The 24,177-nt window shown below is 44.9% G+C and overlaps 2 protein-coding genes and 1 non-coding gene across 3 annotated transcripts; 1 reads left to right on the top strand and 2 right to left on the bottom strand.

Annotated features, from left to right (window-relative positions):
- Nucleotides 1–16,326: 16,326 nt before the first annotated feature.
- Nucleotides 16,327–17,679, bottom strand: LOC119272353 (SKP1-like protein 1). Its single transcript, XM_037553858.1, has 2 exons — nt 17,356–17,679; nt 16,327–16,615 (listed from the first exon to the last, which is right to left on the bottom strand). Exons 1-2 carry the CDS (start codon nt 17,677–17,679, stop codon nt 16,481–16,483), a joined length of 459 nt encoding a protein of 152 aa, XP_037409755.1. The 3' UTR covers nt 16,327–16,480.
- Nucleotides 17,680–20,454: 2,775 nt separating this feature from the next.
- Nucleotides 20,455–24,154, bottom strand: LOC119269670. The gene is made up of 3 exons (XM_037551564.1): nt 23,479–24,154; nt 22,637–22,791; nt 20,455–21,016 (listed from the first exon to the last, which is right to left on the bottom strand). Exons 1-3 carry the CDS (start codon nt 23,714–23,716, stop codon nt 20,657–20,659), a joined length of 753 nt encoding a protein of 250 aa, XP_037407461.1. The 5' UTR covers nt 23,717–24,154; the 3' UTR covers nt 20,455–20,656.
- On the top strand, nt 22,898–22,969 carry TRNAP-CGG. The gene has a single exon. It is a non-coding gene; the product is annotated as a tRNA-Pro (tRNA).
- Nucleotides 24,155–24,177: the final 23 nt, after the last annotated feature.

Below are 24,177 nucleotides of genomic sequence, written 5' to 3'. Positions count from 1 at the left end.
ATGCCGCTACTCATCTGAATAGCTTCGTTGATTTATGTGATATGCAAAAGAAAAAAGATGTCAATAATGATGTCGTTAAATTGAAGCTATTTCCTTTTTCGCTTAGAGATCGTGCTAAAGCTTGGTTTTCGTCTTTGCCTAAGAATAGTATTGATTCATGGAACAAGTGCAAAGATGCTTTTATCTCTAAGTATTTTCCTCCCGCTAAGATCATCTCTCTTAGAAAAGATATTATGAACTTTAAACAACTTGATCATGAACATGTTGCACAAGCTTGGGAGAGAATGAAATTAATGATACGTAATTGCCCTACTCATGGTTTGAATTTGTGGATGATTATACAAAAATTTTATGCCGGATTGAATTTTGCTTCTAGAAATCTTTTAGATTCGGCCGCGGGAGGCACTTTTATGGAAATCACTTTAGGAGATGCTACTAAACTCCTAGATAATATTATGGTTAATTATTCTCAATGGCATACTGAAAGATCCTCTAATAAAAAAGTGCATGCGATAGAAGAAATCAATGTTTTGAGTGGAAAGGTGGATGAACTTATGAAATTATTTGCTACTAAGAGTGTTTCTTCTAATCCTAATGATATGCCCTTGTCTATTATGATTGAGAATAACAATCAATCTATGGATGTGAATTTTGTTGGTAGGAATAATTTTGGTAACAACGCTTATAGAGGGAATTTTAATCCTAGGCCATATCCTAGTAAGCCTTCTAATAATTATGGGAATTCCTACAACAACTCTTATGGAAATTATAATAAGATGCCCTCTGAATTTGAGAATAGTGTTAAAGAGTTTATGAATTCACAAAAGAATTTTAATGCTTTGCTTGAAGAGAAATTGCTTAAAGTTGATGATTTGGCTAGGAACATTGATAGAATTTCTCTTGAGATTGATTCTTTAAAGCTTGGATCTATTCCTCCTAAGCATGATATCAATGAGTCTCTCAAAGCCATGAGAATTTCCATTGATGAGTGCAAGGAAAGAACCGCTAGGATGCATGCTTCCAAAGATGCCTTTATTAAAGCGTGTGGTTCCTATGAAAATAATGATGAAGATCTAAAAGTTATTGATGTGTCCCCTATTAAATCTTTGTTTTGCAATATGAATCTTGATAATGATGGGACTGAATATGATCCACCTTTACCTAGAAGGCGTTCCAATAATTCTGAATCTTTTGATCTTGATGCTAAATTTGATAAAAGTGGGATTGAAAGAAATAAAAATCTAGATGTTGCTAAACCCACTATATTGGATTTCAAGGAATTTAATTATGAAAGTTGCTCTTTAATTGATTGTATTTCCTTCTTGCAATCCGTGCTAAAATCTCCTCACGCTTATAGTCAAAATAAAGTGTTTACTAAACATATCGTTGATGCCTTGATGCAATCTTATGAAGAAAAACTTGAATTGGAAGTTTCTATCCCTAGAAAACTCTATGATGAGTGGGAACCAACTATTAAGATTAAAATTAAAGATCATGAGTTTTATGCTTTCTGTGATTTGGGTGCTAGTGTCTCTACTATTCCCAAGACTTTGTGTGATTTGCTAGATTTCCGTAATTTTGATGATTGCTCTCTAAACTTGCATCTTGCGGATTCCACTATTAAGAAACCTATGGGAAGGATTAATGATGTTCTTATTGTTGCAAATAGAAATTATTTGCCCGTAGATTTCATTGTTCTTGATATAGATTGCAATCCTTCTTGCCCTATTATTCTTGGTAGACCTTTCCTTAGAACGGTTGGTGCGATTATTGATATGAAGGAAGGGAATATTAGATTTCAATTCCCATTAAAAAAGGGCATGGAACACTTTCCAAGAAAGAGAATAAAATTGCCATATGAAACTATCATGAGAGCCACTTATGGATTGCCTACCAAAGATGGCAATACCTAGATCTATCCTCGCTTTTTTGCCTAGCTAGGGGCGTTAAACGATAGCGCTTGTTGGGAGGCAACCCAATTTTATTTTTATTCCTTACTTTTTGCTCCTGTTTTTTAATAAATAAATTACCTAGACTCTGTTTTGGTTGTGTTTTTTTTGTGTTTAATTAGTGTTTGGGCCAAGTAGAATTGTTGGGAAGACTTGGGGAAAGTCTTGTTGAACTTGCTGTAAAAAACAGAAACTTTAGCGCTCACGAGAACTGCTTTCATTTTTATTTTAAGAGTTATATTTAGTTAATTCTTTTTTAATATGATTAATAGATAAATTCCTCACGTCCAGAAATTTATTTTAGAATTTTTGGGGTTCCAGATCTTGCGCTAGCTACAGATTACTACAGACTGTTCTGTTTTTGGCAGATTCTGTTTTTCGTGTGTTGTTTGCTTATTTTGATGAATATATGGCTAGTAAAATAGTTTATAATCCATAGAGAAGTTGGAATACAGTAGGTTTAACACCAATATAAATAAATAATGAGTTCATTACAGTACCTTGAAGTGGTCTTTTGTTTTCTTTCGCTAACGGAGCTCACGAGTTTTCTACTTTAAGTTTTGTGTTGTGAAGTTTTCAAGTTTTGGGTGAATTCTTTTGATGGATTATGGAACAAGGAGTGGCAAGAGCCTAAGCTTGGGGATGCCCATGGCACCCCGAAGATAATCCAAGGACACCAAAAAGTCGAAGCTTGGGGATGCCCCGGAAGGCATCCCCTCTTTCGTCCACCTCCATCGGTAATTTACTTGGAGCTATATTTTTATCCCCCAACATGATATGTGTTTTGCTTGGAGCATCTTGTATTATTTGTGTCTTTGTGTCTTAGTATGCCACAATCATCCTTGCTGTACGCACCTTTTGAGAGATCCATACATGAATTAGAATTAGATAGAATACTCTATGTGCTTCACTTATATCTTTTGAGCGTTATAATTTTGCTCTATGTGCTTCACTTATATCTTTTGAGCTATGTAGTTTTGCTCTATGTGCTTCACTTAGATCTTTTAGAGCACGGTGGTGGATTTCTTTTAAAGAAACTATTGATCTCTCATGCTTCACTTAAATTATTTTGAGAGTCTTAATAGCATGGTAATTTGCTTAATAATAATATGCTTGGTATTCAAGATTTGTGAAACTTTCTTTTGAGTGTGTTGAATACTAAGAAAAGATTGAAGCATGATAATTGTTTTGAGATATGGAGGTGATAATATTAGAGTCATGCTAGTTGAGTAGTTGTGAATTTAAAGAATACTTGTGTTAAAGTTTGTGATTCCCATAGCATGCACGTATGGTGAACCGTTATGTGATGAAGTCGGAGCATGATTTATTTATTGATTGTCTTCCTTATGAGTGGCGGTCGGGGACGAGCGATGGTCTTTTCCTACCAATCTATCCCCCTAGGAGCATGCACGTAATACTTTGCTTTGATAACTTCTAGATTTTTGCAATAAGTATATGAGTTCTTTATGACTAATGTTGAGTCCATGGATCATACGCACTCTCACCCTTCCACCTTTGCTAGCCTCTCTAATACCGCGCACCTTTCGCCGGTATCATACACCTACCATATACCATCCTCAAAACAGCCACCATACCTACCTATTATGGCATTTCCATAGCCATTCCGAGATATATTGCCATGCAACTTTCCACCATCTAGTTCATCATGACACATTCATCATTGTCATATTGCTTAGCATGATCATGTAGTTGACATAGTATTTGTGGCAAAGCCACCATTCATAATTTCTTCATACTTGTCACTCTTGATTCATTGCATATCCCGGTACACCGCCGGAGGCATCCATATAGAGTCATACTTTGTTTTAGAATCAAGTTGTAATCATTGAGTTGTAAATAAATAAAAGTGTGATGATCATCATTTAATAGAGCATTGTCCCAATAAAAAATATAAAAAAGAGAGAAATGCCAAATAAAAAAAGAAGGCCCAAAAAAGGAAAATAAATAAAAAGGGGCAATGCTACTATCCTTTTAGCACACTTGTGCTTCAAAGTAGCACCATGATCTTCATAGTAGAGAGTCTCTCATGTTATCACTTTCATATACTAGTGGGAATTTTACATTATAGAACTTGGCTTGTATATACCAATGATGGGCTTCCTCAAATTTCCCTAGGTCTTCGTGAGCAAGCAAGTTGGATGCACACCCACTTAGTTACTTTTTGAGCTTTCATACATTTATAGCTCTAGTGCATCCGTTGCATGGCAATCCCTACTCACTCACATTGATATCTATTGATGGGCATCTCCATAGCCCGTTGATACGCCTAGTTGATGTGAGACTATCTTCCCCTCCTTTTTGTCTTCTCCACAACCACCATTCTATTCCACCTATAGTGCTATATCCATGGCTCATGCTCATGTATTGCGTGAAGATTGAAAAAGTTTTGAAAAAGTTAGAGTATGAAACAATTGCTTGGCTTGTCATCGGGGTTGTGCATGATTTAAATACTTTGTGTGGTGAAGATGGAGCATAGCCAGACTATATGATTTTGTAGGGATAACTTTCTTTGGCCATGTTATTTTGAGAAGACATAATTGCTTTGTTAGTATGCTTGAAGTATTATTATTTTTATGTCAATATAAACTTTTGTCTTGAATCTTTCTAATCTAAATATTAATATCACAATTAAGAGGATTTGCATTGAAATTATGCCAAGTAGCACTCCGCATCAAAAATTCTCTTTTTATCATTTACCTACTCGAGGACGAGCAGGAATTAACCTTGGGGATGCCTGATACGTCTCCAACATATCTATAATTTTTGATTGCTCCATGCTATATTATCTACTGTTTTGGACTATATTGGGCTTTATTTTCCACTTTTATATTATTTTTGGGACTAACCTATTAACCGGAGGCCCAGCCCAGAATTGTTGTTTTTTGCCTATTTCAGTGTTTTGGAGAAACAGAATATCAAACGGAGTCCAAACAGAATAAAACCTTCGGGAACGTGATTTTCTCACCGAACGTGATCTAGGAGACTTGGACCCTACGCCAAGGAACAAAAGAGGCGGTCACGAGGGTGGGGCGCCCCCCCCTAGGGCGCGCCCCCTGCCTCGTGGGCCCCTCGATGCTCCACCGACGTACTCCTTCCTCCTATATATACCTACGTACTCCCAAACGATCAGAACAGGAGCCAAAACCTAATTCCACCGCCGTAACTTTCTGTATCCACGAGATCCATCTTGGGGCCTGTTCCGGAGCTCCGCCAGAAGAGGGCCGTCATCACGGAGGGCTTCTACATCATCCTAGCCCCTCCGATGAAGTGTGAGTAGTTTACCTCAGACCCTCGGGTCCATAGTTAATAGCTAGATGGCTTCTTCTCTCTTTTTGGATCTCAATACAAAGTTCTCCCCCTCTCTTGTGGAGATCTATTCGATGTAATCTTCTTTTTGCGGTGTGTTTGTTGAGACCGATGAATTGTGGGTTTATGATCAAGTCTATCTATGAATAGTATTTGAATCTTCTCTGAATTCTTTTATGTATGATTGGTTATCTTTGCAAGTCTCTTCGAATTATCCGTTTGGTTTGGCCAACTAGATTGGTAGTTCTTGCCATGGGAGAAGTGCTTAGCTTTGGGTTCGATCTTGCGGTGTCCTTTCCCAGTGACAGAAGGGGCAGCAAGGCACGTATTGCATCATTGCCATCGAGGATAACAAGATGGGGTTTATTTCATATTGCATGAATTTATCTCTCTACATCATGTCATCTTGCTTAAGGTGTTACTCTATTTTTAACTTAATACTCTAGATGCATGCTGGATAGTGGTCGATGAGTGGAGTAATAGTAGTAGATGCAGAATCGTCTCGGTCTACTTGTCACGGACGTGATGCCTATATACATGATCATACCTAGATATTCTCATAACTATGCTCAATTCTATCAATTGCTCAACAGTAATTTGTTCACCCATCGTAGAATACTTATGCTCTTGAGAGAAGCCACTAGTGAAACCTATGGCCCCCGGGTCTATTCTCATCATATAAATCTCCATCACTTTAATCTTGCTTTGCTTTTACTTTTTACTTTGCATCTTTATACCAAAAATACCAAAAATATTATATCTAGCAGATCTCACTCTCGTAAGTGACCGTGAAGGGATTGACAACCCCTAATCGCGTTGGTTGCGAGTAGCTATCGTTTTGTGCAGGTACGAGGGACTTGAGCGTGGCCTCCTACTAGATTGATACCTTGGTTCTCAAAAACTGAGGGAAATACTTACGCTACTCTGTTGCATCATCCCTTCCTCTTCGGGGAAAACCAACGCAAGCTCAAGAGGTAGCACACACCGACTTAGTTTCTTTTGTTGAGCTTTCATACATTTATAGCTCTAGTGCATCCGTTGCATGGAAATCCCTACTCCTCGCATTGACATCAATTGATGGGCATCTCCCTAGCCCGTTGATTAGCCGCGTCGATGTGAGACTTTGTCCTTTTTGTCTTCTCCACATAACCCCTATCATATTATTCTATTCCACCCATAGTGCTATTTACATGGCTCACGCTCATGTATTGCGTGAAAGTTGAAAAAAGTTTGAGATTAATAAAGTATGAAACAATTGCTTGGCTTGTCATCGGGTTGTGCAAGATGAGAGCATTCTTGTGTGACGAAAATGGAGCATGACCAAACTATATGATTTTGTAGGGATGAACTTTCTTTTGCCATGTTATTTTGAGAAGACATGATTACTTAGTCAGTATGCTTGAAGTATTATTGTTTTTATGTCAATATTAAACTTTTGTCTTGAATCTTTCGGATCTGGATATTCATGCCACAATAAAGATAATTACATTGAGAAATATGCTAGGTAGCATTCCACATCAAAAAATCTGTTTTTATCATTTACCTACTCGAGGACGAGCAGGAATTAAGCTTGGGGATGCTTGATACGTCTCCAACGTATCTATAATTTTTTATTGTTCCATGCTATTATATTATCTATTTTGGATGTTTAATGGGCTTTATTATACACTTTTATATTATTTTTGGGACTAACCTACTAACCCAAGGCCCAGTGCAAATTGTTGTTTTTTTCCTATTTCAGTGTTTCGCGGAAAAGGAATATCAAACGGAATGAAACCTTCAGGAGCGTTATTTTTGGAACAAACATGATCCAGGGGACTTGGATAGACGTCAAGAAAGAAACGAGGGGGCCACGAGGCAGGGAGGCGCGCCTGCCCCCTGGGCGCGCCCCCACCCTCGTGGGCCCCTCGCAGCTCCACCGACCTACTTCTTCCTCCTATATATATCCATATACCCCAAAAACATTCAGGAGCACCACAAAACCCTATTTCCACCGCCGCAACCTTCTGTACCCAAGAGATCCCATCTTGGGGCCTTTTCCGGGTCTATCTTTTATCATATAAGTTTCCAATCTATTTTATTTTGCAATCTTTATTTTCCAATCTATATCATAAAAATACCAAAAATATTTATCTTATTATCTATATCAGATCTCACTCTCGTAAGTGACCGTGAAGGGATGGACAACCCCTTTATCGCGTTGGTTGCGAGGTTCTTATTTGTTTGTGTAGGTAGAGGGACTTGCATGTAGTCTCCTACTGGACTGATACCTTAGTTCTCAAAAACTGAGGAAAATACTTATGCTACTTTGCTGCATCACCCTTTCCTCTTCAAGGGAAAACCAACGCAGTGCTCAAGAGGTAGAAGCAACCCACAACGCGTCAAGAACGGGGACGACCGTTCCAACGAGTCGTGTTTGCCGGTGACTCCGTGTCCCCCATCTGGTCCTCCGGCAGCGTCACCATCCACGCCCGCCCTTCGGTTTCTTCCTCCCTGCCGGGGAACGATGTCGTTATGATCTTGGGGAGGCACAGAATCCTAGCTAGGTCCGCCATCGGCCTCCTCGACCTCTTCCTGAAAGAGATGGACAAGGGCAAAGACATCACGGGGCACTTATATTTTTTAAATCTTAAACTTGTAGGTACTTGTCAAATTTTAATTCAAATAATGTAACTTGTCGAGTCCATGTTTGTGTTCTATGATGCTTGTACTTGTATTCCCTGCATATTAATGAAAAAGATGAACCTTGCCAGGAACCCGTGCATGTATATGTCCATGCAGAGGTAGAATGCCTCCTTAGTGTAAATAAACGAGTTTTCCCCGGCAGGCTATCTTGCCGGTACCTTTTTGCTTGCTGGAGAATTGTGTCTACCGAGCAAAAGATAAAGGGACCAGCCCCCCATCAACTTCCTTTTACCAAAGTCCATTGCGACCATTCTGATTGAAGCAACGTTCGAATCAAGGATGGGAGCACCTAAGTCTCAAGGAGTGGCGAGGTTTTCTCATGCACAAGTTATAGCTTACAGAACACTAACGGACAAGCGGTATAACTTATCTGTTTGGCTTGCCGGAGATTGCAACGTTGGTCCATCTTCCCAACTCCTTGTAGAGGCCAGGTTCACGGCAGGAACCTGCAGCTTCATGCAGATGGGAATGATGCAAGATGCGATCCTATCTATATGCATTTGCAAATGCTCATGAAATGCTTATGCAATGCTCTTGGAATGCTCATGCATGCATGCAACTTTGTCGGGGGCCCCGCATAGTGCTTCGTTTATTTTTCTCTTGTACGGGGTCATCGCGCTGGCTTTGTACAAGGGGTTACATGCAGCTGAGGCAAAGCCTGTACAAAAGGGTGGTTGTCGGGCAGGACCCGACAGCCACACCATACGGGTAGAACTTGTAGAGATGCTCAATATTCCATGAGTTTTGCAACTGAGTGCCATCTCCAGTCTCCAGACGGACTGCGTCAGGTCTGGTGACTCGTACTACCTGGTAAGGGCCTTCCCACTTCGACGTCAACTTGTTTGTACCCTTGGCAGACTGAATGCGCCTAAGGACAAGGTCGCCTTCCTCAAAACACTGCGCATGAACCATGCGGCTATGGTAGCAATGCAGGGCTTGCTGATAGCGTGCAGCACGCGTAGCAGCCCCAAGACGGTTCTCCTCGAGTAGCACAACATCGTCACGCCGGTGCTGAACTTGCGCTACTTCATCGTAGGCAAGCACCCGAGGCGACCCGTAAATGAGTTCCATGGGGATAATTGCTTCTACCCCATAGACCAGGGAGAAGGGAGTCTGCCCGGTAGCTCGATTTGGTGTCGTTCTGAGGGACCAAAGAACTACCAGCAGCTCATCGATCCACCGCATGTCGTGCTTCTGCAGCGTATCAAAGGTTCTCGTCTTGAGTCCCCGTAGCACCTCAGCGTTCGCCCTCTCAGCTTGTCCATTGCTTCTGGGATGTGCAATAGAGGCGAATGAAATCTTGCATCTGAGGGCATGAACATATTGCATGAAGGCTCGGCTCGTGAACTGGGTGTTGATGCCGGTAATGATCCTTGCCGGGACTCCAAAATGGCACACCAATTCTTTCAAGAACTTGATAGCTAACTGAGCAGTCACCTTTCTCACAGTAGTCACTTCCTGACACTTTGTAAACTTGTCGATGGCAACGAACAAGAATTCAAAGCCCCCGATTGCTCGGCCGAAGGGGTCGAGGATATCTAGCCCCAGACCGAAAATGGCCATGATAAAGGGATCATCTGAAGAGCTTGGGCAGGCAGGTGGATGTTCTTGGAATGGAACTGGTAGGCTTCACATTTGGTGACTAGCTCGACTGCATCTTAGAGGGATATGGGCCAATAGAATCCTTACCGGAATGCTTTCCCAACTAATGCCCTTGATCCAATGTGGGAGCCACACATGCCTTTGTGTATCTCAGCCATCAATTTCTTTCCTTCTTCCCTACAGATGCACTTCAATTTCACACCGTTGGGCCTCCTTCTATACAGAGTGTCATTGACAAACTGATACATACTGGCCCTCCGAGCTACTCTTTCAGCTTCATCTTGGTCGCCAGGAAGCTCTCTAGTTTGGAGAAGTGGACTATGTTCCTTGCCCAAGTTGGAGCCTGGGGCTCGGCAATGAGGACTAGCAGCACCTCCTCTTCTGTGGGGGCACATTCCTTGTTCGCAGGGACGATGCGCCCGACTGGAGGGTGCGGTCTGGTAGGTGGCGAGGAGTTGTTTCCGGCAGGGTCTCTGCCAGGAGCGGACGGCTCTACCGGGAGAGGCTTATCAAAGTCCAACTTTCTCTTTTTCAGGGCCATCGTTGCTAGGGATACGGAGGGCTGAGTAAGATGGAGAACAAAAGTCCCTGGTTCCACAGGAAGCTTCTGTGCAGCACACTTTGACAAATGATCAGCTATGCTGTTTTCCGCATGATGTACATGCTCTATTTGCAATCTATCAAAGCGTTCCTCCAATCTCCTCACTTCATCATCGTATGCCTCCATCAATGGGCTTTGTTAATCCTTGTTGACTTGTCTCACCACAAGTTGTGAATCTCCTCGAATGATCAGCTTCTTAATTCCCAATTTTGCGGCAATCCTGAGCCCGTCAAGGAGCCCTTCATACTCTGTTGTATTGTTGGTTGCCTCTTCCCAGGAAAAATGCATCTGGACGACGTACTTCAAGTGCTCCCCGGAGGGGGCGACAAGAAGCACGCCAGCTCCTGCACCTTGCAGGGAAAAGGCACCATCGAAATACATAATCCATTCTTGGGGTGATTCCTTGCCAGGGATAGATGTCTCTGGCTCTTCCTCATCAGGGGTTGGTGTCCATTCAGCAATAAACTCTGCCAATGCCCTGCTCTAAATTGTTGATATGCTCTCAAACTTTAAACCAAAACTGGATAACTCCAAAGCCCACTCCACTATTCTGCCGGTAGCCTCAGGGTTTTGGAGTATCCTTTGCAATGGGAAATGAGTGACAACCGTGATCTCGTGGGCTTGGAAGTAGTGGCACAGTTTCCTTGAGGCCATGATGAGACCAAAGATCAACTTTTGCACGCTAGAGTACCTCGATCTAGCCCCCTGCAACAAGGAGCTGACGAAGTACACTGGGTGTTGCACCACTTTCTTCCTTGTCGTGTCCTTGGGGTTGCTCTCGCTGCCGTGCTCACTACTATCTTGATCCTTCTTTGGCTCTACCGGTCCTTGCTCACCTTCTGTCTCTGTTGATGTATAATGTGTTGCCTAGTCTCTTCCATCAGATCAGTCTTTTGGTTGCATTGGCTAGAGCATGCACTTCTACATGGTATCAGAGCCAAGAGGTCTCGAGTTCAAGACCCGGCTGGCGCAATTAAATTGCAGCCCACTTTCGGTCCACGTTTAGGCATGAGGGAGCCACACGTGAGGGGGAGTGTTGATGTATAATGTGCTTCCTAGTCTCTTCCATTAGATCGGTCTTTTGGTTGCATTGGCTAGAGCATGCACTTCTACAGTCTCATCCACTTCTCGCTGCGCCACCAAGGCCGCACTAACCACTTGGTTGGTTGCCACCAAGTACAGCACAACGTCTCTTGTGGTTTGGGAGCAACCAAGGTAGGCACAGAGGACAAGTAGGTCTTTAACTCTTGCAAAGCCGCATCTGCTTCCGGAGTCCACTTCATGGGCCCTGACTTCTTCAAGATTTTGAAGAACGGCAGGGCGCGCTCAGCAGACTTAGAAATAAATCTGCTTAGCGCGGCAACGCACCCTGTCAAACGCCACACATCCTTGACTGTCCTTGGCTCTTGGATCTACTCGATAGCTTTAATCTTGTCGGGGTTGGCTTCGATCCCGTGATGGGACACAAAGAACCCAAGCAGTTTGCCGGAGGGAACACCAAACACACACTTCTCCGGGTTGAGCTTCAAGTTGAGCTTTGTCGAATCCGATTCAACTAAGGTGAGAGAGATAGACACCCGCCAGCCATCTTTATGCAACAAAGTCACATGTCTGTCAATGGAACCGTTCTCATGTACGTGGACATGTAAAGTTGGTCTGGGCCGCTTCATCCCACAATACTGCCGAATAAAGAAAAGACCAAGGAAGGAAGCAATCTGAATATCAACGCTCACAAACTCCTTTGTGTTCTAGTCGTGATGTCATCTACGCATAGACCTAGCTCATGATGCCACTGTTGGGGAACATTGCAAGGGAAACAAAAAAAATTCTACGCTCACCAAGATCGATCTAGGAGATGAACAACTATGATAGGAGAGATTCCATCTACATACCCTTGTAGATTGCTAAGCGGAAGCGTTAAGAAACGCGGTTGATGTAGGCGAACGTCTTCGTGATCCAATCATGATCCGTCCACGAACTCCCGATCAAGTGTCGAACGAACGTCACCTCCGTGTTTAGCACACGTGCGGCTCGGCGGCATCCTCTCCTTCTTGATCCAGCAAGCAAGAGAGAGAGGAGGTAGATGAGATCTGAACCAACACGACGGTGTGGTGGTGGTGGTGGCAACGAAACTCCGGCAGGGCTTCGCCAAGCGCGTACCAGTGAAATGTGAGAGGAGTTGGGAGAGGCAATGGGCAAGGGTGAAGGATTGGCTGCCCCCATGCGCCTTCCCCATCTATATATAGGCTAGGGGGTAGGGGAGGGCGTCCAAAACCCATCTAGGGCCGGCCACAAGGTTGAAATCCCTTTAAACTTGGAGATAACATCTTATCTCTAGATTCAACCCTTTAAATTTAGAGATAAGATCTTATCTCTAGATTTAAACAACATGTGCCTTGGGAAAATGGGGTGGCCAGCCTAAGTGAGCTGTAGCCCCACCCCTCAGTCCATGTGGGCCCTTCCTAGGTCATTGGGCCCCATGGTGGAACCCCCGGAACCTTCTAGAACCTTCCCGGTACAATACCGAAAAAACCAAACTTTTTCCGGAGCCCAAAATATGACTTCCCATATATAAATCTTTGCCTCCGTACCATTTCAGAGCTCCTCGTGATGTCCCGGATCTCATCCGGGACTCCGAACAACCTTCAGACTTTCCACTATTAATATCTCAATACTACCCTAGTGCTACTGAGCGTTAAGTGTGCGACCCTACGGGTTCGAGAATCATGTAGACATGACCGAGACACCTCTACGGTCAATAATAAATAGCGGGACCTAGATGCCCATATTGGTTCCTACATATTCAGCAAAGATCTTATCAGTCTAACCTCGATGTCAAGGATTCAGCTAATCCCATATGTAGTTCCCTTTGTCTATCGGTATGTTACTTGCCCGAGATTCGATCGTCGGTATCTCCATACCTAGTTCAATCTCGTTACCAGCAAGTCTCTTTACTCGTTCCGTAATACAAGATCCCGTGACTAACTCATTGGTCACATTGCTTGCAAGCTTGTTGTGATATTGTATTACCGAGTGGGCCCTGAGATACCTCTCCGTCATACGGAGTGACAAATCTCAGTCTTGATCCATGCCAACTCAACAGACACCCTCGGAGATACCTGTAGAGCACCTTTATAGTCGCCTAGTTACGTTGCAATGTTTGGTACACACAAGGTACTCCTCCGGTGTTAGTGAGTTGCATGATCTCATGGTCATATATAGGAACATATACATGACATGCAGAAAACGGTAGCAATAAACTTGACACGATCACATGCTACGTTTATAGTTTGGGTCTTGTCCATCACATCATTCTCCTAATGATGTGATCCCGTTATATATCAAATGACAACTCATGTCCATGGCTAGGAAATCATAGCCATCTTTGATCAACGAGCTAGTCTAGTAGAGGCTCACTAGGGACACGTTGTTGTCTATGTATCCACACATGTATTTGAGTTTCCGATCAATACAATTCTAGCATGGATAATAAACGATTACCATGAACAGGGAAATATGATAATAACTAATTTATTATTGCCTCTAGGGCATATTTCCAACATGCGTGACATGCTACGTCTGCGCCTCTACTACGACATGTGTCGCTCCTTACTCGGCAATGGTTCATCACTACAGAGAGACCGATCGACCAGTATGTAAGTACATGTTCGTGATCAGACAGACAACCCTATGCACGGTTCGACCGGGTGGGTCCCAACTATCATCGAGGATAAGGAGGCACTTCCTTGCGTGTGAACACATAGATGGTGGGTCTCAGCTATCAGGGGAGAGAATCATTTTTTGCCCGTAATATGGACGCACTTCCTTGCGTGCGAAGATGTAGCTGGTGGGTCCCAACTGTCAGGGGAGAAACATTTTTTTTTCGTAAAATACGGTAGCCCTGTCAGGTGGAGGAATCATTATTTTGCGTGTAATAAGGAGGAACTTCCTTACTGCGGCCGTGGACCTAGTTATCAACCTCTCCACGTACAGTCCTCTTCTGATGGAAGTCGTTCCTTGACCACGTTGACCACGCCGCACCGAGAGCACCTAGGCGGTGGACGACGGCGAGGCCTAGGAAGGGAATGACCCGGAGCCGGAGAAGACTAGGTAGTTGTTTCCCACACGGGCGGGAGTACGAGGGTTTACTAGTTCGGCTGCAGTGTGAGGCTGTCGCCGCCGGAGAATAACAGGATATCTGGGTGAGTACAGGGATGGCCAGGCCAGTGATGGGAGTAGGGTGGGGCGGTGAGGCCTGCGTGACAGCATAGCCGGCCACGGGACATAGGAGCAGGCGACACGACTAGCGATGGTTTGAGCGGCTAGAGCAAGAAGACCAGGGGTTGAAGAAACACGATGGTCGTTGGATGGACATCGTACGATCACTGCAGCTAGAATCGTTTATATTGCCTAAGTTGACAAATCCTATGTCCGCGTCAACTTAGTAGGCCCACAAGTCAGCCTCCAAATATGGTGGGTCCCAGCTAGCAGGGGGAGTATTCATTTTTTTGTGCGTAATAAGGAGGCACTTCCTTGCGTGCGAAGATATAGCTGGTGGGTCTGAGCTGTCAGCCGAAGGAACTTTTTTTCACGAAATAAAGAGGCCCTTCCGGTGGGTCCCCGCTGTCAGGTGGAAGAATCATTATTTTGTGTGTAATAAGGAGGCACTTCCTTGCATGCGGCGGTGGACCCAGCTGTCATCCTCTCCACATACAGTCCTCTTCCGATGGATGTCATTCATTGATCACGTTGACCACGTCGCATTGAGAGCACCAGGGCGGTGGACGACGGTGAGGCCTAGGAAGGGAATGACCCGGAGCCAGAGAAGACTCGCCAGTTGTTTCCCACACGGAGGGGAGTACGAGGACTTACTGGTTCGTCTGCCGTCGTCGGAGAATAACAGGAACTGTGGGTGCATAGAGGGATGGTCAGGCCAGCGATGGGAGTAGTGTGGAGTGGTTATGCCTGCATGGCAGAACAGTCGGCCACGGGAGGCATGAGCAGGCAGTACGGCCGACGCTGGTTTGGGCGGCTGGAGCAAGAAGACCAGAGGTTGAAGAAGCAGCACGGTTGTTGGATTAACATGCAACGGTCACTGCTGCTACCATTGTTTATGACCTAAGTTGACAAAGCCTTTCGTACACGTCAACCTAGTAGACCCACAAGTCAGCCTCCAAATCTGTCCCAAACAACAAATAGCAAGAAATCGAGGGCCAGAAGAGCAGGGACATTGAGGATTTCTAATTTTGTCTACCTCTTCAGTCGAACAGGCGCAAAGAGTGTTATTGTCCACTATTTTTATGCATATGCATATTATCGAAAACATTTGAAGGTACTTAGTATTGTTTTTTTATTGAAAAAGAGCACCTAAGAAGTGTCAAAATATCAATTACAAACTAACCAGTGGCAAATCGTCAAAGTCCCAAGTAAGTGGTGGCAAAAAATCAAAAGGCCCATTTTTGGTAAGCACTTGCAATAACCGCGCTAATACAAGAGTGTGCGTCGACGAGTGACACATTTCCCGTCAACCCCTCCCGTGTCATCCCATACCTCTCTAGAAGCATCCACGGCACCCACATTGTCTTCCTCTCAACTCATCTCTTTCTCACCATCTCTCCCTCCATTTCTCTATTCTCTCCAAACCGAGCACCGATGCCGAACTCCGGCATGCTCCAGCAAGTGTGCCATAGGGGGCTAGGGCATGGTGCTTCAATTGCTTTTCCCCTGCATCCAAATGAAGCATATATGCGACCTCTTGATCCAAATCGGAGAACGGGGCATGGAGCCGGCTAATGGTACAGCCGCCCGCCGCGTGTCGCAGGGATTTCGACCTGCTTGGTGTTGTCGTCATTGTTGCAACTTGCAAGTGACCCCAATATGATCCATGTCACAAACGTTCACCTGTGGCTGGACGAGCTACCACTAGCACAAATCAGTGAGCGCAACATGGCCTATGTTGCAAACCGGTAGGTCGCGCTGAATGGTTGATCGGACGGTTGAGCATATAGGCATGTTAAGCAACTACATTATGATTTCACAATGGCTCGAGAGAAAATATTGATTGTATGAGTGCTTTAGGTGAGTGGGGAATGAAGCTTATGAAAATGATACGATGTTTGACAAGTGATGACCACTAACCACAATAGTTTTTTTGTTCTCTCAAACATAACCACCTCATAGGGCCCAGAAATTAAAACCCATTACGACATAAAGAAGGGATCTCAAAGGTTGACATGATGAACAGTAAGCGTTCATTCAGTGTAGCTTAGACGCTCCTCTACTCAAATGCCCATTGGTTCTCCGTGTGAATCTTCTCCTACTCCTCGAGCATGAAGTCGTTCTTCAGGTTGAACATCTTGCGTATCTCCTCCGTAGTTTTGCCCTTGATCATGTCGGTCATAGTCTGGGATATTAGGTTCACCAGTGCCTCGATGTTAAGATAGCATGCAGCCTAAGAAGGGGCAATAAGAACCACATAGTGTCACAGAAAAGCATTAATCTATAATGGCTATAGAACATGGATAATTAGATAGGTTGCCTTGCATTAAGATGTGTTACAAGATAATAAAACACAAAACAAGACGTAAAGTGACTGGTCGTTGTCAGAGAGAAGCATTCATATATGTAACATAATCATAAAAAAACATATATTGTTATGAGTGGCCCATTGTTTCGGCAAGTTAATCATATACAATTTACTTGCACAATGATAGTGCATCTAGTAAGTTCACACTGATCATAATAAAAAATTCCCAGGTTATGCATGACAACAATGTACATATATCAATGAAACATACAAACCACAAAAAGATGCCCTGACCTATTTACTATGATTGTGTATGGTTGGCCAATGTGTTAATACCCCATTCTAGGAAGGGTTGAGTTGAGTATGATTAATTTATAAGATATGCTCGCCTTCTTATTTCCCGTCCTTAGTTTAGGAAAGTGGGAAGTTTTTCCTTTTATTTTAGGAATTTTGGACATCGCCAATAGAGCAAGATCATGTATAACCTAAACCTAATCTAATCGAATCGAAATGAATCGAGAATCTACCTTGATGATGATATGAGTATTCCGCCCAAGCTAATATGCAAGACGTGCAAACCCAATCTAGATTTGAGTCCCTGACGGGGAACAAAAAGAAAAAATAGATCTAGAAAAAGGAGATTGTCGAACTAAAGGATATCATACCAGGATGATGTCGTAGAGGACGGTCGGGTTGACCTTGACGAACTCTACATCCCAGTTCTTGAGGTCCTCTGCTAGGGTGGCGTTAGCCGCGGTATCAGACACAACGACATAGGTGGATCCACCGGCGGTAGCGCATGGCTTGGCATGGACGTGCTTGTAGCAGTACTCGATGACCTTAGAGAGGATCTTGGAATCGACGTTGGGGATTAGGATCTCGTTGTCGGCGCACTCATCCTCGATCATGTGGCGGATGGTCAGGGACTCCATGGCGACCACCTCCTCGACCTCAAACTCATCACCATCTGAGGTCTTTAGCATGATCATCTTGATCTTCTTGGTGTCTCGCGTGACCGCCATCGCCTGGATCCGAGCTGGGGTTGGGGTGGAAGGGCTGGGGACCGATGAACCCTTAGCGAGAAGGGGAAACTCTAGTGGCGGCGGCGGAATAAGAAGATGGAAGCTTTGTTGCGTGGTGGGTTGGGTTGGGCTTCTGGGGTCCGTCCGGGTGAGGGTATTTACGTATTGGGGCAAGGCAGGTTGGGCAATGGGTGGATGGCTATATCTATCTATCATGCCTCCAAAGGAAAAAAGCCAAATAATACCAAACCAGACCAAATTTGGTACGAGTTCAACGAGACCAAATTTGGTACGAGTTCAACGAGACCAAAAAACTCATATTTTCCTATTTCGCGATGAAACAACTTTGGCATCTTTGGTTGGAACTGCTTCACCACCGTCCCGGGTGTGGGCCCACCTTATAAGCCGGTCTACATGGCAAAGGTTTTCTTGTGACTATGATGTATGAGTGCAATATATGAATTGTTCAATACAAACCTTGAGGAGGACAGTGTGTTACCGATAACACTGGCAATGGGGATTACCCAAGCGGGTATTGGACTCCCATCGCCGCGACATCCTTCTCATGCCCGTCCCCAGCCCCATACTCGTCTGTGGTGATAAAAATATTCCTGTCCCCACCGCCGCCGAGTTTTTTTATCCCCATGGAGAAACCCATACAAGCAATCAACAACAACCTTTTATAGCATTTCAGTAGAAAACATAGCATTTCAGCACAATAAATAATATGTCGTGGCTAGGTTAGGGCTTTCTTGGGGCTTTTTTGTCAAAGGGATGGGATGAAAGGAGTTTTGGGTGGGTAAGGGCAGCAATTACACGGGGTCTACTAATTTTAAAGCCCACATATAAGGCCTTAATGGGTAAGGCGGGTAGCGGGCACAGGTAATGCTATCCCATCCCCATCCCCATCTTACGCGCGCTGAGTAAGGTATTTGACCAACCGGCTTCCCCGTAGGCATTAAAGCTAACCCATACCCGTCCCCTGATAGATTAATTACCCACAGGGACGCGGGTAACGGTTAACCATTGCCAGCTTGAGTTACCGAGGTAGGCCTCCTTCTCCTAAGTTGTGTGTTTTATTTCTACATTCCAATCTATACTATGCTTCTTGATATCAATAGTTTTTTTGTGGTAAATAAATAGGTTGTCGAGCAAGTGTTGATCATGCATGAAGAAACCTGCAAAGCAACTATTCCTGGATTGAGAAGCTAAGGAGCACGCATGGTCAATGAAATGTTGTTTTGAAGAATGCCTGACTGTTTTGCTTTTTGCGATTTTATTTTAGCGAGTGGGTGATTAATTGCTTATTTTCTTCCGCTGTGTACATTTGTGTTGCTCATGCTCGGACATCTCTGCTTCTTCACTGTCATTGACAACTAACTGCCGCCTCAAGGTGCCCTCTCCTTGTTTCATTCTCTCTCTCTTTTTTTGAAAAGGAGGAAGACTCCCGACCTCTGCATCTGGACGATGCATGCAGCCACTCTATTAATCATTCATAAAAACCTTACAGCTTGTTTCATTCATTGTTGTTGCTTAATTGTCTGATCAGTGGTATGCTAGATGACGATGTTACACTGTCCTAAAAACTGCAGTTAAGGTCATATATACTTTGTTGCACTGTTATTCAAGTATTCAATCAGTTTTCAGACTGGATGCTGTTGTGGTGGCAGTGTTCCGCGTGGGGCTGGACATGAATCCCGGGCTGGCCGAGATGAAGAACGTCGTCGTCGTGCCCCATAGCGCTTCAGCTCCTTTCTGGTTTCGAAAGCTAGTGTATTAATACAGGCAGAAGCGAACAGTATCAATCAAAGAGTTGCTTGCTCGTGGTAAAATGATAATGTGGGCTTGGGATTCGTATCAAAGCTTGGGATTGGAATTGGAACCCCGTTGATTCTGCAAACATTTGAGCCAAGCCATACAACAAGAAATCCCATGTACTTATTTTGTTTCCTTTTTCTTTCTGGGCCAAGAGATGGCCCCAGCCTAGTGAAACTTTTGTTCAGCCATTAACTATAATAAGGCACTCTCTAATAGTAATAGTCCTTTGTGTGTTTCAAGGGTCAGAAGCAAATTGTACCACTACCAATCAATAGTTGCTCGGAGAGAAAAAAACACTCTAATCAACTCCCCTCGCCGTCTCATCATAATATAAGAGCGTTTTTGACATTACACTGGTGTTAAAAACGCTTTTATATTATGGGACGAAGGGAGTAGTAGATAGCTGAAGCAGAGCAAAAGCAGAGTTAATAAATGTCTTGTTTGAACTAGTGAAGTTGCAAGCTTATAGTCAATGATGAATGCCAAAAAGAAACATAGGGAGTTAAAATTTGTATTTTAGAAGTGTGTTAGGTTCATGTTCTTTTTAACTCCTCAAATTCAAAGAATTAATGTTTAATTTGATGAATGAAAAAGACAGGTTCATGTCTTTTTGACTGGTGAGATTACTAAGTGGTCCCTTTGTTTAGCTGCTACCAGAACTAATCTTACCATAAACTCATTTTTCAGGTTGCCTGCCCTAGTCCATCACCGGATAAACTGATGATCTGTCAAACTGGCCAGGTTGAATGGTCTGCATCAGTCAAAATCGTGTCATATCAACAAAATGAACTTGTCAACCCAAAGAATCTCATCACCTTACAGATCGTAGATCACAGATCAGATCTGGATAGCCATGGCCTTGCGGGATCAGATCATTATCAATCCACCAACACCCAGAAACAGTGATTAAACTAAGCAGATCGGTAAAAAAAAAACGCTGCCATTGCTATCACTCCAAATTTTCATTTCCCTTGCACACTTCGGAGTGATAAGATAGATATACACGCTCTCACCCAATAAACCCAAGAATTACATGGCTGCACTCCACACAAGAGAAAAGAAGAGGGCTGGTTGGCATTCACAATTTACGTGGCACGTAAATAATTTTTTTTGCTGGATCTAAAGCTTATGGGGATTTTACAAGTAGGTGCTCATATAGTCGTGTGGGGTTGTTGTGGATTATCGACGGGTTCGCGTCCTCCAGACGCTCCGCGAGCGACCTGAGCATGGAGACCAGATGCCGGGTGTTCTTGGTGCATCTGCACACCAGGTCGAGGTACTGCACGGCCTCCTGAGGCATGAGCCCGGTCATGAAGAAGGGGAAGAGCTTCGAGTGCGTCATCTCCATTGTGCCCATGGCCTCCGACGCCCATCCGGAGTTGGACTTGTCAGGAACATTCCCCTCCTCGCGCTGCATCCGCCGTACTGATTCCAATCGTGGGAGCATATCCTTCTCTTCCTCCTTGAAGTGCTCCTTGGTGTGATCCTGCCAGTGTTTGATTAATTTCAGATCCACACCAAGCATGAAAAAAAATTGTGATTGCTTATGTAATCATTTGATATATTATCCTAAAGAATCAATATATAACAAATATTTACAAGTTACTACTCCCTCCTTCCGAAAAAGCTTGTCTCTCAAATGGATGTATCTAGCATCAAGTTAGTGCTAGATACATCCATTTGAGAAACAAGCTTGGGACAAGTTTTTCCAGACAGAGGGAGTACCAGATAAGGATAATGTATAATGATCCTATCACAGGAGATCATTTCCAAATACTCCATATTTAGGTACACCTTTCACACTATTCTAGCATGCATGTACATCATTTCACTGTAACATTAACAACTACTCCCTCCATAACTTAATACAGTATAATAGTGTAAAAAAGACATCTTATATCAAGTTACGGAGGGAGTAACGAATAGATTGTAGAAGTTGTCGACCCTTCTAAGTTGGTTCTGAGCGAAGCCGTTGTTGTCTGCATACAACTTAATGCCAAGATACTGCATGGCGAATCAACGCGGCAAAGCGTCCATGGAAGTGCTCCTGATGATTACATGTATGATCTTAGCAGTATGCTGAGCTACGTCAACTCCTTTCATCAGCTTGGTAGGCACATGTGGATACACCTAGCTGTAGTGAGAATAACAGCTAAAATCCAATGTCTTGCAAAGCAACTTTCTTAATTGCTTAGGCCAGGCTGCACTCTAGCTTCAGCCAGGCTGACTCTCCTCACAACTTTCCAGGCGCAAAACTCTAGTGCAGTGGTAGAGCTGTACGCAATGGTGGAGGATCCATATCCAATTCTCGAAGTTACGACACTAACCAGACCCTACATGTGCCACTGAAATCCTCAAAAGCAAATCATACAAGGTAAACAGGTCAGACCAGGCTGCACCCTGCTTTCGCCTAAGCTTTCCACTCACACAATAATAATGTGGTAATATGGTAGTAGAGCTGTATGCAACTGCCATGGTAGTGGGTCTGTGTCCAACTTGAACACTAAAATTAACCCTACAATACAATGTGCTGCTCAAACTATGAAGTTTTACAGAGCAAACAGGTTGGTAGTGGCCCTTATCCAGGGCCACATGGTCTTCCAAAAGTGCAAGGGACAGTAGTGCAACACAACCAACTTTTCCATGGAAGAAGCAAGGAATCAGTATATTTTTTCTCGTGGGACTAGGTGAACTCTCATCATTGTACCTCACTTTCGGTTACTGCCTTTCTGAGAGTATATCTCTTGTCGGGTCATTAGCAAAAGGGGTACTGATTATGAGAGGATAACATCCACACCAACAAATTACTGGTGGCACTTTTGCCTGAAGGCAGTAGACAAGCCTTGCAAGTCACAAAAGGTGAAGCTTGCATATCAACCTCCGCGAAATGACTTTTCATATAGCACAATTCCAAAGCCACCTGCATATTCTTTCCGATATATGATACTGAAACATACTAGTAGCACAGTCCAAATACAAACTTGCAAGATCTCACAAGCAATGCAGAGTACAGAACAGTAAAGCTTTAAGCAGAATAAGCTAGATGAAACAGCCACCAAATGCAATTAGTGGTAACCACCAAATGCACAAGAGAGCATGTACGTACCTGCAACGCTTTGAGGCGGACGGAGAGGTTGACCAGCACTTCATAGAAGAGGGCGCTGCCCAGTTCCAGCGTCAGAAGCGTTTTTATATCCTCCTTGATTCCGTTCATCATGGGCAGGTGCTTCCCGTGCTGCTCCTGAACCTTATCGCACACCCCTGCGCATAAAATACTTCTAGGATCAGATTGGACTGCAGTTACTCAATCATATGGGCGTGATTAAACAACAGCTTAATTAAGCTCTTGGATCGAGGTAAACAACAAGGGCGTTTGGTCTAGTGGTATGATTCCCGCTTCGGGTGCGGGAGGTCGTGAGTTCGATTCTCGCAACGCCCCCATTTTTGCTTCTGTTTTGCACTTGGAAGGAAAATGACAAGGGCATTTTTCTATCAGTGGCTTCTGCTCTACTACACGACATCACTGTCTTTTGTTACCTTGTTCGTTTTTACCAATCGGATGAGAGAAAATGTCCATGTGCAGCTACAAAGGTAAAGCAACCAGAAGCATTTTGATCGACAAGGAACACAGTAGAGAAAGGAAAAGAGCGATCCCATCCCCATCCCTTCCTGTCACGGCAGATTCTGCAAATCCATGAGAATTCAGCAGCACGAGTACACGGCCGGCGCAAAGCAATTTATAGTAGGGACGCGGAGCAGTTGCCCACAGGCGGTGAATGCACCCGGAATGTCAAAAGGGACAGGGAAATGCAGAAGACGACACTGAGGGAACCGCCCAATTGGAAATGCACCTTATAGTACGTCAAACCCTCAGAAATCCTGAAGTTAGAGTAACAGAGAAGCTGAAATTCTGAAACGAATGGGGAATGGGATCGGGCTGAAATTGACCTGGGAACGAAGCCCTCTGGATGTCGGGGAACAGCACGCGCTCCTCCATCCTGGCGTGCTCCAGCATCACCTCCATGGCGTCGCCGTACCACTTGCCCAGCCTCCGCACCTCGGCTCCCTCCACCGCCACGCTCCGCCCCTTGCCGGCCTTCTTCGCCCCCTTCTTCACCATCTCCGCCAGCTTGGCGGCGACGCCCTCGAGGTGCCGCTCCGCGCTGCGGTGCTGCAGCCGCACCATCTCGGCCACCTCCTCGGCGGCCGCGGCGGCCAGCGAGGCGCGCGCGGCCGGCGGGCGGTCGGGCGGCGCGACGCGGGGCTTGCCCTCGAAGCGCGCGTCGACGTGGCGCAGCAGCTCGTCGGCGGCGCCGCAGAGCTCCGGGTCGGCGGCGGAGAGGCGGAGCACGGGGCGGCCGAGCGGGGCTGCCTCGGACGGCGTGAAGTGCACGGGCGCCGCCGCCTTGTACAGCAGCGCCACGCGGAGGCGCCACGCGACGGGGCAGCCGTCGGAGCCGTACACGCGGACCACGCCCCCCCGCTCGGCGTCGGCCTCCGGGTCGACGGAGACTGAGACCGAGGGGGATCTGGCGAGCGCGTACGGCGACACCGTGGTGGCGGCGGCGCTCCCGCCGCCGCCGGAGGCCGCGCTGGAGTGGGAGGGCGGGGAGCCGGCCGGCGACGGGCGGCGGCGGCGCGGGGAGG

The sequence above is a fragment of the Triticum dicoccoides genome, chromosome 3A (assembly GCF_002162155.2).
Source record: "Triticum dicoccoides isolate Atlit2015 ecotype Zavitan chromosome 3A, WEW_v2.0, whole genome shotgun sequence".
Classification (NCBI taxonomy): Eukaryota; Viridiplantae; Streptophyta; class Magnoliopsida; order Poales; family Poaceae; genus Triticum; species Triticum dicoccoides.
This window is presented reverse-complemented; position numbering and strand designations above follow the sequence as displayed.